We start from the raw sequence: 13,843 nt of genomic DNA, 5'->3' as shown, positions 1-13,843 counted from the left end.
CACAGCTTTAAATTGTGATCGATTACAAACAAATAGCTGATTTTCTGTGTCCTGATAACTAAAATAGGTGTGTATTTTAATATGAATTACAACAATGTGGTTACAAAAACAGTCCAATACTTGGACACAGAAAGTCCACTTATCACTGTTGGGTGGTTCGCTCTTGTATATTTAAAATGTTGTAAGTTCTCGATAAATATTACCTCACACAACAGAAGACAAATACAAGTCATCAAAACTGAGTTATTAGTATAAAAAAGAAAGACTTACTGTATATTTGTGCTTCTCTATGTAGGTCTCTTGCGTTCATGCAGTCAGACATCCTCTGCAGTGATTAGTAGTAGTGTGCTATCAGTGCCTATTCAAAATGATTTTGTTCATTCCTATGGTCTGCTTTAAACGTAACACAATATAAACTATGCCAGAGGTGATTGCTAGTCATGTTATGCAATGTGGACACAACTGAGAGCAAAATATTATCACAGAATAAACTGGGGCTGTAGTCGTCAGTGCAGTGTTACACATTTAATTCCGGCCTGCAGGAGCTTTCAGCACGGCATTCCCCGCCTCTTGCTTCATTGTTCCTTTCCATTAATATCTATGAAATAAACATGTAAAAAAGAGAGAGTGTTATCACATTGTCTGCTCTGTGATATCGCAATATTAACAAAACTGTGTAAATAAATTAAATATTTTCCTATAGGGATTTTTCCCATGGTGTCTCTGCAGAAAAGCAGAAGGTAAAATATACCATTCACGTACGTAAAATATTGTAATAAATTTTGTAATATTGTCTCCCAAAATATACCAAACCACGAGGAGAGTTCATATAAGTTGAAAAATGCTTAAAAATCTGCACAGCAAAGAGATGCACTGATAAAGTCTGAGTGGATTTGAGCTCTTCTCAGGCCCAGTCAGTGTCACTTTCTGGCTGAGTGGTATAGTGTATTTGTGCTAACTTTTTCATGTAATGACATTCACAACAACAACCAACTAATTTGAGTTAAAGTTTACCAGATGAAATCTTTCAAACTAAAATGTGAACTTTTCTCATTTTTCAACTGAGGGACTGAACGTCCCAAAAGTGACATAATAGGATAGTTAAATAATAATATTTTTTGATAAATATTCCAGGCTTTTAATTTATTAGAAATTTCAGTCTTTTAAAAGCTGAAAACAGAAGCTTAATATTCAACATTAAAAAAAATACATAAAATAAAATTTAAAAAAATACAGGCTCCAGATGTGCTCACCGGAAACAGAGAAATCATATCCCGGAAAGGGAAACATCAACAAAATGAAGTGGTGTTTTTGAACATTTGGCAGAAAACGACGCTCTTTCATACGCGCAGCACAACGAGAAGAGGTTCCTGTGTGAAGTCCCGGGATTTACGATCTTGAATCGATAAGTCGGTGAGTTAAACTGGGCGGAGAGACCTCGCTGAATGGCTAATCGGTGCACATTGTTGTGTAATTTCATAGCAGAGCTGAGACTGAACTGTCCATGCAGTCATTCAAATGCCAAGTCCTAAGGCAGACATTACGTCGCTTATGTTTTGATACTGGCAAGAGGGTGAGTCGACAACTGGGTTGTACATGCTTGGTTGAATATTAAATCCTAAATGTAATGGACGCTGGCGAGTGGGACTTGTTTTTGCAAGAAGCTACAGCTAGCTAGCTGCAGCAGCAGCGGTGACTTGATTTTAATTGGCAGCTGTTTTTATAAATAAAGATGACACAGTGAACGAACCTGTCCGCAGAGCACACGGTTACGACGCGTTATGTCACGTTAGTAGGCTCGTTTCTGCACATTGCATCACCGCTTGTTCCAGAAACGGCACAAATTAATAATAACGATATATAAACGATGAGCGCAGCGGTGCGCGAGGTCACTGTCACCGAGGTGTGGTGACTCGCGTGACTTTCCAGGAAGTCGGCTGACGGGCTGGATTTAGAAGGATCTGGAAAAACAGCGTGTGTTTTAACTGAGATCGCACATGATGCAGGACGAGCATCTCCACCTGAGATGAGAAATATGTGCAAATACGATAAAACGAAGTCATTAGCGAAGGCAACACAAAGGGAAAAAAAGAACGAAAGATTTACACCAGAAAGGCATAACATTATGACCAGTGTCAGGGGAAGTGGGTAACGTTTACAGTTCAATGTTCTGCTGGGAAACTTTCGGACCTGGCATTCATTCATGTCGATGTTAATTAGACACGTACCACCCACCTAGACCGGACCAGGCACCCCCACCCCATAGCACTGACACTCCTTGATGTCAGCAGCCATCCCCAGCCGGATGCAGCCTGATACAGACGAACACACAAAACAGTTTAGGAAGAACTCAAAAACATGAGAAACAGCACAAGGTGTTGACCTGGCCTCCAAATTCTCTAGATCCCAAACTGATCAAGTATATGTGGGATGCGCTGGAACAAGCCTGATCCACAGAGACCCCTCTCCTCAACCCATAAGACCCAAAAGCCCCAACTAACAACATTCTTGCAAAAGGGAAACCCACACAATGTTAGGAAGGTGCTCATAATGTTATGCCTGATCTGTGTAACTACAAACAGTTTTTGCATATTGTTTGTTGAGACTGAGGCATGCATGACTTTCTCACTCATTCCTGTGAACATTTTTTTTTGAGATTTATTTGTTTTCATGTGAAGAATGAATGTGCGTTTTGCTCTTGTTGACCAATCCTGTCATATATCTATGTAAGTGAAGGTAATAATTGCGTCACTCTTTAAAGAAATGCAAGTCAGCCACCCCTCCCCTTTCCTTTAATCAGGCTTGTTTTTGCCAGAAAAAAAAGGTGGGGATTATCATCACTTGAGGCTCCTGAATGTGTAAAACTTCTCCTCGTTAGTATTTCGCGTGTGCCTTGCACTGATATTCACAGGGTATTCTCAGCGTACCTCCTGTTTCTGATCATTTTTATGTTAATGGCAGTGGATCACAGAGGATGAAGCTTTTTCTGCATGTCTCAGTAGTTTTTGGGGCTTTGCGCAATCTTCCTTCCGGTATTCATTCAATTCATTTGCCAGCAATTGTCAGTGCAGTTGAGCTTGACAGACTTTAGTAGAACTAAATCAGACTAGTGATGTTTTGTTTTTTACATTGAGCCCCTCCCTTAACCACATTTGCTGTTCATATGTTGTCCTTTGCTTTCTGGATAATTGTGTTAACATTGCCGTCTAAATACTTTAATAAAGCAAATGTTTTTTGTATCCTCGATGACTGAGTTTAAAACCCCTGGGTAGGCCAAAGCCGCTCCCCTCACTCACTGAATCCTGCTCTGCTTGTCCTTTTAAGGTGCTTCTGAGAGGCATGAATGACTTTGCAGTTCTCAACACAGGGCGCAAGATGCCCCTCATCGGCCTGGGCACATGGAAGAGTGAGCCAGGAAAGGTAGAGGCTTCACCTTCATCCTCTCGTTTCAGTCTGTTGTAGGCCTGTTTTAAATAATCTCTCAGTAAAACATGTTAAATGTTAAAAAAATAAACATTCAAATACACAAATTTGTCAAAATGAGATAAGCTTTATTTGTCATTTATATACACAAACAAGGGATTTACTCTCCACCCATGTGAAGAATCTTAGTGCCGTAAATATATGTCTGTGAAGGTTCTTGGTCATCTAGGTCATGGTATATCTAAAATATGTCTAAGAAAGGCGACTGGACTTTTGAGTAGCTTCTCGGGTTCAGAGGGACTGGTGGGGAGTTGAATTTTTATTTTTAGCCATGAAACAATTTAATCAATAAGTGGGCTCGTTCAGGATTTGAATCCGGGACCTGTCACACCCTAAGCGAGAATCATACCCCTAGACCAACATGAAACACATTTCACGGTTTAAGAAGCAGAGAATTCCTTCATGGTTTGGTGGAGACTAAATCAGTGGTAAAAGGAAAGATGATACGTGACATGCATGAATCAGGAGGACACAAACCCAGCTTCAGTGTTGCTTTATCTGTTCATTTTTGAAAGTAACATTTCACATCAGCTTTACAAGCTGGAAAAAGGTCAAACCTTTCATAATGTCCCACCCCCTCCCCCTTCCCCTCATAGGTAAAACAAGCAGTCGTCTGGGCGCTGGAGGCTGGGTATCGCCACATCGACTGCGCAGCGATCTATAACAATGAGGTCGAGATTGGAGAAGCTCTACAGGAGACGCTCGGGCCTGACAAGGTAACATAGCTTCACACAAGTTCACTAATGCAGAAACACAGTCAGTGCCTTGAGTGTGACGCATACTGCAACTTAGTAATTAGGGGGACGTTAAGAATGTCTGTCAGGCTCCACTGTCCATTGGTTCCATTCATTTTTTTTTTTTTTTTTTTTTACCTCGTGTCCAAATGATATCTGATCCACAATGTCCATACACCAGTCCCTGAGACGAGAGGATGTGTTCATCACATCCAAGCTTTGGAACACCCGGCATCACCCGGAGGATGTGGAGCCAGCCCTCTTGAAGACTCTGAAGGACCTGAAGCTGGAGTACCTTGACCTCTACCTCATCCACTGGCCCCACGCCTTCAAGTGAGCTCACCCTCCCTCACCCAAGGTCTGATAATGAGACCAGCGAATATCCAGAGAAAACTGGCTTTGTTTTCTTGAGACTATTCATATGTCATTGATAAGCAATTGGCTATAATGAGCTAATTAACTTGCTGTCTCGTGAGACTGAAACTTGATAAATGACAGAAATTATGAAGACATTCATCTTCTAATTTTCAACAGTGTGTTTAACGCAGACCTTAAACTGAAACTTAAAGGATATATTTCAAGACTCCCTCTTTGTATTACCCAGACAAGGAGACGTCCCTTTCCCCAGAAAAGAGGATGGCACCATATTGTATGATGACATAGACTACAAGCTGACATGGGCTGCCATGGAGAAGCTGGTGGGTAAGGGCCTTGTGCGATCCATCGGCCTGTCCAACTTCAACAGCAGGCAGATTGATGACATCCTGTCAGTCGCCAGCATCAAACCAACCGTCCTCCAGGTACAGGATGTTTGCTGGCCATGATGATGATGATGATGATGATGATGATGATGGGGAAGATAGCCGTAAATTGTCTGAAGTGACCCTGGTTTTCTTTTTGTTTCAAATGCGCAGGTGGAGAGCCACCCCTACCTGGCCCAGGTAGAGCTGTTGGCTCACTGTCGGGAGCGTGGCCTGGTGATGACGGCCTACAGTCCTCTGGGGTCTCCTGACAGGGCGTGGAAACATCCGGACGAGCCTGTCCTCCTTCAGGAGCCAGTGATCGCCTCCCTCGCCGAGAAATATAAAAAGTCCCCTGCTCAGATCATCCTGAGGTAGTGTTACGGAGTTAATTATCACAGTGAACCCCTCCCTGTGCGAGTGCTCTGCATTTTTAGCTAACGTGGAAATCTCTAATGACTATGTTTCTGTAATATAAACATATATTTATTAAGGTGTTAAACTGTCACTCTCATCATCACCACATCAAACATTTAAATCATGTCTCATATGGATCTATTTGGCTAAGTTTTATTGTCAGCCTAGAATTTAGAAGCACAGTCTTTTATTGGATAGTTGTGGCACCAGCAATAACTGAAAAAGGGATCAATTCACAAATGTCATTTTAAATGTGCGTCCGCGCTCTACTTCTTATTGAGTGATTTTATCCCCTGCATATATTAGACATGTAACTTTACATTATTGTCACTCACGTAACATTAACATAGCGGACCTAACATTTCCTTTGATGTTGATGTTCGATTAGTAGAAGTAATAAGGCAATGTGTCCTCTCCCTGTTGAAACCTTTTCACAACTTTCTGCTTATTCCAGGTGGCAGACGCAACGAGGAGTGGTAACGATCCCCAAGAGTGTGACAGACTCCCGCATCAAAGAGAACATTCAGGTTCAAGAGATTTTTCTTTTTCTCTTTACACTGTTAAACCTTTTTTTGGAGAATTTATTTGAAGTGATGTCCTCTAAAATTCAAGGGTTTGTCAACAGGACAGCACAGTGTGCTGGTTGTGAAGCGTTGTGTAATGAAATGAAATGAAATGTGTTTGTTGTCAGGTGTTTGACTTTACCCTGGAAGCAGAGGAAATGAAAAGCATCACGGCATTGAACAGAGGCTGGCGCTACATCATACCAATGATTGAAGTAAGTGGGCTTTACGCACTCTGTCACCGTTTGTCATGTCTAGTCCGTGACCGTAGTAGGTCAGAAGTCACAGTGGATGAACCCTTCTGGAACGGTTTGCTTGGACAACAAAAAGCAGCGTGTACGGCGCAGTGGAAGAGCGATAGACGAGAGCAAACAACAATGTGCTGACTCTTGTTTTTGACATTGTAGGTGGAAGGAAAGAGCGTTCCCCGGGACGCAGGACATCCTCACTACCCTTTCAACGACCCCTACTGATAACTCGCATTACGACCAGAATCTGTGCCTTCAACAGCCCCATTGACACGACTTCACGCTGCCACATCACCAATAAATGTTCCCGGATCACGTCACTGCAGTTTGTCTTTAGATTTCGTCAAATCCTGCACTTATTAGTGAAACATAAGTTGCTGTGCTTACAGTGATGGAGACTGGAAAATCTGGTGTGACTGCATACATGCTGTACGTGTTATTTTTTAAATAAACACTTTGTTACTTCCTTTGCTACTGTCTTTACTAAACCGACTCATCACGGGCGCATGCTGTACGTTAATACTATTATTGAATTTGTTAAAAGTGATTAATTCACAGAGGCTTTACTTTTCATGATTCACACGTTTTAATGTGAAAATTGATCAACCTCAGGCCAAGAGAAACACTGCTTCATAATTTACAGCGTATTTAATAACAATATACAATAATTATACCTTGTGTAGAAAAAACAATGCTATTTAATGTGCAAAGCTACTTCTCTAACACAGTTTGTGCTCCTTGGATTAGTGGCGTGTCTGCACCCGTGTACAGTCTCATCTCCTGCAGCACCTCCTCTAAGGCTTGCTCCATTGTCAGTTTGGCAGGTCTGTGCTTACGGATGCGCTGCGAAGAAAAGGACAAAATGAGCGGTTTCAGAAAGTCACACTATAATTTGATATGATGTAGTTCGACATTTGCACCTTAAGTTCCTACCAGCACTGTTCTACCATGATAACAGGCTACAGACATCGGTGTTACACTAAATAAATGTTAATCATGCGCACGTAAACATGGTGAGTGTCACTTTTACAAATTAATACAAATGAAATATCGATGACACGGCCCTTTACTGGGACAAAAAGTGTGGTAAAGGCTACAGATGGGGGTTATTACGGGTATGCTTTACCTCCTTGGTGGCCTCCAGCGTGGTGTATCTGTAGTCTGGTGGTTCCAGGCTCTGCACCAGCCTGGAGTGCAGATGCCGGTTGCTGTCGATGAACCGCCTCGTCATGGCGAGCTGCTGTTTCAGCATTTCAGTGAGAGTAGACATGGCTGGACTGAAGGTGCCGATGGCTGAAGGAGAGAGGCATTAAAAACAAGAAGAAATGAAAGCTACTGTGAGTCAACACCACAACTGTAGCACTAGACAACCTTATAGCAAATGCCGTGTGACCACTGTGAACATATTTACTAGTGAAGTAGTCGTAAGACAAGTCTCACCAAAGTAAACTTAAGCAATAAAAGTAAAAATATCTTAGCACATTTGTTACCAATTAGTCTGGTGCAGCATGTATTGCATATATTTCTAACAAAATACCTTTTCATCTGGCAGATTGTTCCAAGGGCTTTTAACAACACTTTTATCATTTCCTACATGTGCATAAATGTGTGTAAATGACACGTTCTTTATACTACTTCTGAATACATCTTTTTTTTTTGTCGCCCAGCAAGATTTCTGGGCTTTACATATATATATATATAATTCTTATTATATAATAGACTTTTTGAAGGCATTACTTGAATCACCTGCAAGTAATCCTGCAAAAACAACTTTAGACTGATAGATGGCGCTACAGCACCACAGTCAATTTAGATTCAGACAGGGTCTCATTATAAATTTCTCACCAACATTGTACAAATCCTAATAGTTCTCAGTTATTACCACGTGGATCCAGGTTTAAAAGATTTTGCAGTGTCAGTCTATTAAACTCAAAAGGTCGGACGTAGCAAAAACGAAGATTCTTTCCTCCTAGTTTCCTAAGTCTTTGTTATTTGTTTTGTGGTCTTACCTTCCACCATTTCAGCGCTGACTGTATGAGTGACCAGAGGAGAGGTCTTCATGTAAGTCATGCTCACTGCAGGACCCAGAGTGGCCGCGCCTAAAGAGATGACAGCAACAAAGTGCGACCATTAAGGGCAGTGATTACTATCCTCTATCACATCTAACAAATACAAACGCCCCGTGTGAGAGACTAACCAGTTGACCGTGAGTAAGCCAGTGGGTCAGGCTGGGTCTGCACTGCTGCTTCTTTTAAAGACTTTCTGGCTGAAACGCGCCTCCTCGACTGTGGAGATGATTTCTCTCTGCTGCGTGACACCGAGGACCTGGAGTCCCTGCTCCTGTTCCTGCTGAATGACCCTGAGGTCTGACTCTCATCTGAGGTGCCGGCGAAAGCACTTGAATAATCTTCCTTCGTCCATTCATGAGACACGTCTGAATACGGAGCCTCCTCTCTGACCTCCGATACCACCTCCTCTTCATCTCCGTCGCCCTTCAGGTGCTCTGAAACATGGCTGGCACTGTAATCTGACTCCACTCTGCTCTCGCTCTCAAAGTCACTTTTATAGTCCAGCACCGTCTCCTCCTCCTCCTCCTCCTGCTTCCCTTCCTTTGGCAGCTGTTGACATCTGTTCTCCCTCTGCAGCGAGAACAGAGCAAACAGGTTAGTCTTAGATGGCTAATGGCCTAGAAGTCTTAATTATATCAATTTTCCAGTAGGATTCACTGCTATCACGGCAATTATCTCATCATACAAAATGAGGGAGATCACACTCACCAACAGCCACATTACATCAGTGTGCACAATCTGAGTATGACCACCAGATTACCACGGAGCATTTCAAATCAACACAGATCAACCTCACAAGAGCATTTTCATTCATTTTTTTTTCCACTCCCGCAGAAATATTATGTCTAATTCCCATCAACATTCATTTACCATATTGCAACTAAGTCCCTGAATGTATTGTCCGGGTTTTACCCATCAGGATTTGGACATAATCTGTCCAAATCCTGTATCCCCGTATCATACTGTAAAGGAATGATATCTAGGTAAATGTCGTTCATATCTCTTCTTTTTTTGAAACAGAAAAGTACAGGTTGTTATTATTTAATGTGTATGTGGCACTGGCCCTGTCTAATTTCAACATTGACCAAATGCTGTAGAAACTGTGTGGGTCAAACAGTCTTCAGTCTTCAGTGTTTTAATACAACACAGTGGTAACGGCGAATGAACAAAAAAACGTTTTGCTGCCAGATTTGCCGTATCATCTTAAACTGTGGCAATATCTGTCTATATGTCATATTTGTTTGCTTGTGGAACTTTTTCAATCATTTCTGCCATCTCCCACCTCTTCTCCTACTGTTTCCCCAGTGAGTCCAAGGGTAGCAGGCACAAGGTCGTCCAGCGTCATCACGTTGATCTTGAAGTCTGTGGCAACACAGGATCACCATGGCAGAATATGAAACGGTGATAAATCCACGCAGCTGTCTTTAACATTTAGTATTACGCTTCCAGTTATTAAAACTGAACTTCATCTAGGTTGAGCTTCTTTTAAAGCGCAATCTCTGTTTATTCCTCTACAGAAGATGATTCATGTACCTTGTTGTTCTTCTTAGATGCATGAGAAAAGGAGTGAAAAATAAAGCAGTTAATGCACAGTAATAATCAATAAATCATTTGACAGTCATGTTGAGAGTCTGATCTATCTATGTATCTATGTATCTATCTATCTATCTATCTATCTATCTATCTATCTATCTATCTATCTATCTATCTATCTATCCATCCATCCATCCATCCATCCATCCATCCATCCATCCATCCATCCATCAGTGCCTCCGGCTGACAGCCTCTCACCTTCAGAATAAACTGAACTCATCACGCTGTGCTGACTCTCAGAGCCAGGCGCTGCAGGGAAGAGCTCCTCCAGCGAGAGCACTTCACCTCGGCCCGACATGGACGAGAGGGAACGCTGGGGACTCCTCGCCCTATCGGAGGAGTAGCCTTGCCTCCCCAGAGGAGAGGGGGAGACGTGCGGAGGAGAGGGCGACGGAGAGAGTGCAGAAGGGCTGAAATGTGCCCGGGCCTGGCCAGTGAATCGAAAGGGAGAACTGCGGCGAGAGGGAGAGGCGGGGGAGCGCGACGGCTCGCTGTTGCATGACGAGGACGCGCGGACAACGGCGGCAGGAGGAGGAGATGAGGAGTGAATCCTCTGACTGGTTTCGCTGAGCACCTGTATGAGTGGAAAGTACAGCCATGCAACTGAGAACACAGTGTCTGCCAACCATCGAACTGCAAAAGATAGAAAACGCTTCACTTTTCTAACCATTAAAGTATCAAACTACAAAAAAAAAAAAATCGTAACGGCTTTAGTGTTGTGATGTCTGGCATGATTCACAGTCACTGTCTGAGTTTGGTTTGAAGTGATTTACGCTATCCAGTGTCTGTCATAGATATTCAGTAAGTCAATTAAAAGTGTAAAAATAAAAAAAAAGATGACTCAATACTTGCTTCAAACTTGTCAAAGTTAGTCTATTTCTGTTGTAATAACCAAATAGTTTTTATTCATCTAAATCTAAAGGAGATTCTACTATTCTTACGGCATATTAATTTAATTAAAACTGTCATAGTTAATGCACAAAACAAGTAACATTGCAGTCAGTGCTCTAAGCCCAAACTACAATAACTACAACTAAGCAATCACACATCAGATTATTCTATGAGGTTTAGTGCCAAGTGTTCCAAGTTGCAACATACCTTCTCCGGCTTTTTCATGAAAGCAGATCTCCCTGGTCTCAAGAAGCTGTGATCTGTTGAGCCCATCGAGTCTCCAAGCAGTATTCTCATGTCTTCTTCGTCGCTCTCAAGACTAACAGCCCTCGTTACTCTCACTGACCTTGTGTCTTTTGAGGGGACAACAGACTGGCCAGTCCTCGGACCAGACCTGACATCAGCAACTGCACTTTTTGGTGGCGGAGCAGGAGCAGCGTTAGTGCTTTCAACGGCTCCAGACACTTTGTTCTTGAGGAAACGGTTTCCCTTCGGACTCTGGTCACTGCCGGACTGTGTAGACTGTGTAGAGAGTTGCACAGGAGCCTCCATGGACTGCGTGGCCGGTGGTAGCGGTGAAATTCTCAAGTCCGGGGTTAGTTGGTGTCTGGCTTGTGCCTGGGCCTGCTTGCGGCTGCGGATGCGACTCTCAATTTCAGCCAGTCTACTTAAGGCTGCGTTCTGAGAGCCACGCTGGGAAGATGTCACATATCTGACCAGAGAAATGATGAAATGCATGAAAAAGCGGCACTAATATATATTTAAAGAAACGTTTCTTTCCACTGATGTGCTCATACATCCGTGCCTCCTTTTCTATCCACACAATCTTACCGTGGTTCAGGGTCACGTGGTATTTGGCTCCTAGAGACAGGTGACTGGCTGCTCTTAATTGGTGGTGGAGCCTTCTTCAGGAATCTGCTTCCTCTTCCCAGAGGGCCCTGAGGCTTAAGTTCCTAACCAAATCGAAGGCTATTGTTAAACTGAACTTATGCCAATGCTAAATATCCCACTGTATTAACATTCACACTTCAAGTGCTCACACACAAAGAGATGCAGTAAAATTTGTGAATGTCTTTTTTTTTTTTTTTTTTTACCTGGCTAGAATCCTCCTCTCTTACATGGGTCTTTCCAGAATTAACAGGCTTGACAGCATCAGCATCACGTTCAGAAGCTGAACTGACAGAGGACATGTCACTCAGATCCGAGAATAAAGTGTGTGTGTTTGCAGGAGCAGATCTGCTTTGGACAGGCCCACCCACGGAGCCCTAGGAAGAAGAGGCAGAGTAATAACAACGCAAGTATATAATATTAGTACTTTGGTTTCACAGTCAGGGCTCTGTGAAGTGTCTTGAGACAAAATGGATTCTTATTCGATATATACTCATCAACCGCAACATTAAAACCACCTGCCTTATCTTGTTTAGTTCTCCCTTTTGCCTCCCGCAGAGTTCGGGTGCATCGGGATAGTTTGTCTGGCACCAGGATGTTGGTGGGGTGGGTGGAGGGGAGGGCCCCCTGTGGATCAGGCTTGTTCCAGAGCATCGCATAGATACTTGATCAATTTGGGGGTATGGTGTGTAAGGAAAGCTAAGTCAACAGCTTGAACTCCTTTTCACGCTTTCACGCTGTTAAGCAGCTTTTGTGGTGTGGAAGGCGACTCTGTCCTGCTGGGGGTGGCTGCTGCCATTAGGGAGTGTAGTTGCTATGTGGTGGATGTGAATGATCAGCAATGTTTAGGTGGGCGGTACATGTATAAATAACATCTACATGAATACTAGGACCAGGTTTCACAGCTGAACATTGCATTGCAACAATATTGCCACCTGTCATTGGTTTTAATGTTGTGGCTGATTGGTCTATTCGTCTACTAAACTTTAGAGGGAACTAATGTTCTTTTACTCCACTATTTTGTAATTGGTTAACTTACTTCCAAAACATAATGTGTTTGGATATCATTAGAAATTAACAAGTTACTACTACAAGACCCCTGACCACGTTTAAATGCTACATATGACTATTAATCCAGTGGTATACAGTCCATACAAGCAGTTTACATTATATTATACTCTTGCATTCAAGCAATAAGATAGTTTATCTGTATTTGTACTATATATATATGAATGTGAAACATGTTTAGAAATGACACCACAGTTCATTAAGACGCTGTGTACCTGTGTTTTGTCCGTGGAGTCCCGCACGTCTCCTCCGCTGCTCCTCTTTGCCGAGAGCAACGCCTGAGCCCGGTCCAGAGCCGAGCTTCGACCGCCTCGTTTCCACATAGTTAAAGTGGCTTTCTCTCCAACTCTGGCCCAGTGTTACTTAATACCCTCCATCATTTAATGCAACATGTTTACATGTTGTATTTACAGCAGCAGTTTGGGACTACGCTTGCAAGCTAGTGGCTAACCTCATGTTAGCTGGAGGCGGAGCACTTTCATATGTATATGCATTTACAACATTTAAGCTAATATCATCTGGACAAACAGTTCAGACATTGCTGTTAAAAATTATGTGAGCTTTTACACCTTTGCTCTCTACAATGTGGTTGCCAATCATTCTAGCGTCCCTTGTTTCCATGGAAGAGAGTCGCCTTTTCTTCTTCTTCTTTGGTATTTGACGATGATGCGCATCAAAGACGGCGCATTACTGCCACCTTCAGTTTATAAAAACAACAGCAACAGAAAAAAATATATTTAATCACTTTATCATACTGTATTTTTGTCATGTTATCTACTCGCATAGAATATTTTGTAATAACCTTAAATTGATTAGTGGCACATACAGTTAAAAGCCTACACGTTAAAAGTATGTGCTATATTCCTGGCCTCTATAGTCATACAGTCTCCCACACAATTCCTAGTTTAGACAAATATTTGCACGGAAACACACAAACACAATGTAATACATTAAAATACTTTCTTTTTAAATAATTTTGTAATTCCTGATTTCCTTGGTTGTTTTCCCTTTTTATTTTGTGTTCGGCAGCTTGAATGTAATTTGCTTCGGAGGCTTTGTGGAGAGCCAGTACAGACTCACACTTGTTCTATAGTTCTATAATTAACATTATTATTAACTGAGAGTGTGCATCCATGCTAACATCTAGTA

The 13,843-nt window shown here is 42.3% G+C and overlaps 2 protein-coding genes across 6 annotated transcripts; one reads left to right on the top strand and one right to left on the bottom strand.

Annotated features, from left to right (window-relative positions):
- The first annotated feature begins 1,267 nt into the window (after positions 1 to 1,267).
- On the top strand, positions 1,268 to 8,643 carry akr1a1b (aldo-keto reductase family 1, member A1b (aldehyde reductase)). 3 transcript variants are annotated; one of them, XM_047586589.1, is made up of 10 exons: positions 1,467 to 1,573; positions 3,325 to 3,420; positions 4,080 to 4,199; positions 4,399 to 4,550; positions 4,822 to 5,017; positions 5,132 to 5,331; positions 5,829 to 5,901; positions 6,066 to 6,152; positions 6,345 to 6,359; positions 8,614 to 8,643. In XM_047586589.1, exons 1-10 carry the CDS (start codon positions 1,505 to 1,507, stop codon positions 8,641 to 8,643), a joined length of 1,038 nt encoding a protein of 345 aa, XP_047442545.1. In that variant the 5' UTR covers positions 1,467 to 1,504. The 3 variants fall into 3 exon arrangements, with proteins under 3 accessions (XP_047442547.1, XP_047442545.1, XP_047442544.1); XM_047586591.1 differs by lacking the exons at positions 1,467 to 1,573; positions 8,614 to 8,643 and adding an exon at positions 1,268 to 1,413 and having other exon boundaries at positions 6,345 to 6,652; XM_047586588.1 differs by lacking the exon at positions 8,614 to 8,643 and having other exon boundaries at positions 1,486 to 1,573; positions 6,345 to 6,652.
- On the bottom strand, positions 6,815 to 13,356 carry c6h19orf44 (chromosome 6 C19orf44 homolog). 3 transcript variants are annotated; one of them, XM_047586584.1, is made up of 11 exons: positions 12,910 to 13,356; positions 11,833 to 12,003; positions 11,570 to 11,691; positions 10,946 to 11,450; positions 10,046 to 10,421; positions 9,788 to 9,799; positions 9,537 to 9,616; positions 8,383 to 8,824; positions 8,195 to 8,284; positions 7,312 to 7,478; positions 6,815 to 7,028 (listed from the first exon to the last, which is right to left on the bottom strand). In XM_047586584.1, the coding sequence occupies exons 1-11, from the start codon at positions 13,015 to 13,017 to the stop codon at positions 6,897 to 6,899; spliced, it is 2,205 nt and encodes a 734-aa protein (XP_047442540.1). In that variant the 5' UTR covers positions 13,018 to 13,356; the 3' UTR covers positions 6,815 to 6,896. The 3 variants fall into 3 exon arrangements, with proteins under 3 accessions (XP_047442540.1, XP_047442541.1, XP_047442542.1); XM_047586585.1 differs by having other exon boundaries at positions 9,788 to 9,796; XM_047586586.1 differs by lacking the exon at positions 9,788 to 9,799.
- Positions 13,357 to 13,843: the final 487 nt, after the last annotated feature.

The sequence above is a fragment of the Mugil cephalus genome, chromosome 6, assembly GCF_022458985.1.
Source record: "Mugil cephalus isolate CIBA_MC_2020 chromosome 6, CIBA_Mcephalus_1.1, whole genome shotgun sequence".
Classification (NCBI taxonomy): domain Eukaryota; kingdom Metazoa; phylum Chordata; class Actinopteri; order Mugiliformes; family Mugilidae; genus Mugil; species Mugil cephalus.
This window is presented reverse-complemented; position numbering and strand designations above follow the sequence as displayed.

What these genes read in the sequence shown, in the direction of transcription:
- akr1a1b (XM_047586588.1), top strand. Translation starts at nt 1,505, where the DNA reads ATGCAGTCATTCAAATGCCAAGTCCTAAGGCAGACATTACGTCGCTTA. An exon ending in GGAAGAGTGAGCCAGGAAAG is followed by an intron (nt 3,421 to 4,079) that starts GTAGAGGCTTCA and finishes TTCCCCTCATAG; the next exon opens with GTAAAACAAGCAGTCGTCTG. An exon ending in TCAAACCAACCGTCCTCCAG is followed by an intron (nt 5,018 to 5,131) that starts GTACAGGATGTT and finishes TCAAATGCGCAG; the next exon opens with GTGGAGAGCCACCCCTACCT.
- c6h19orf44 (XM_047586584.1), bottom strand. Translation starts at nt 13,017, where the DNA reads ATGTGGAAACGAGGCGGTCGAAGCTCGGCTCTGGACCGGGCTCAGGCG. An exon ending in ACTCCACGGACAAAACACAG is followed by an intron (nt 12,004 to 12,909) that starts GTACACAGCGTC and finishes TCTTCTTCCTAG; the next exon opens with GGCTCCGTGGGTGGGCCTGT. An exon ending in GAGAGGAGGATTCTAGCCAG is followed by an intron (nt 11,692 to 11,832) that starts GTAAAAAAAAAA and finishes CGATTTGGTTAG; the next exon opens with GAACTTAAGCCTCAGGGCCC.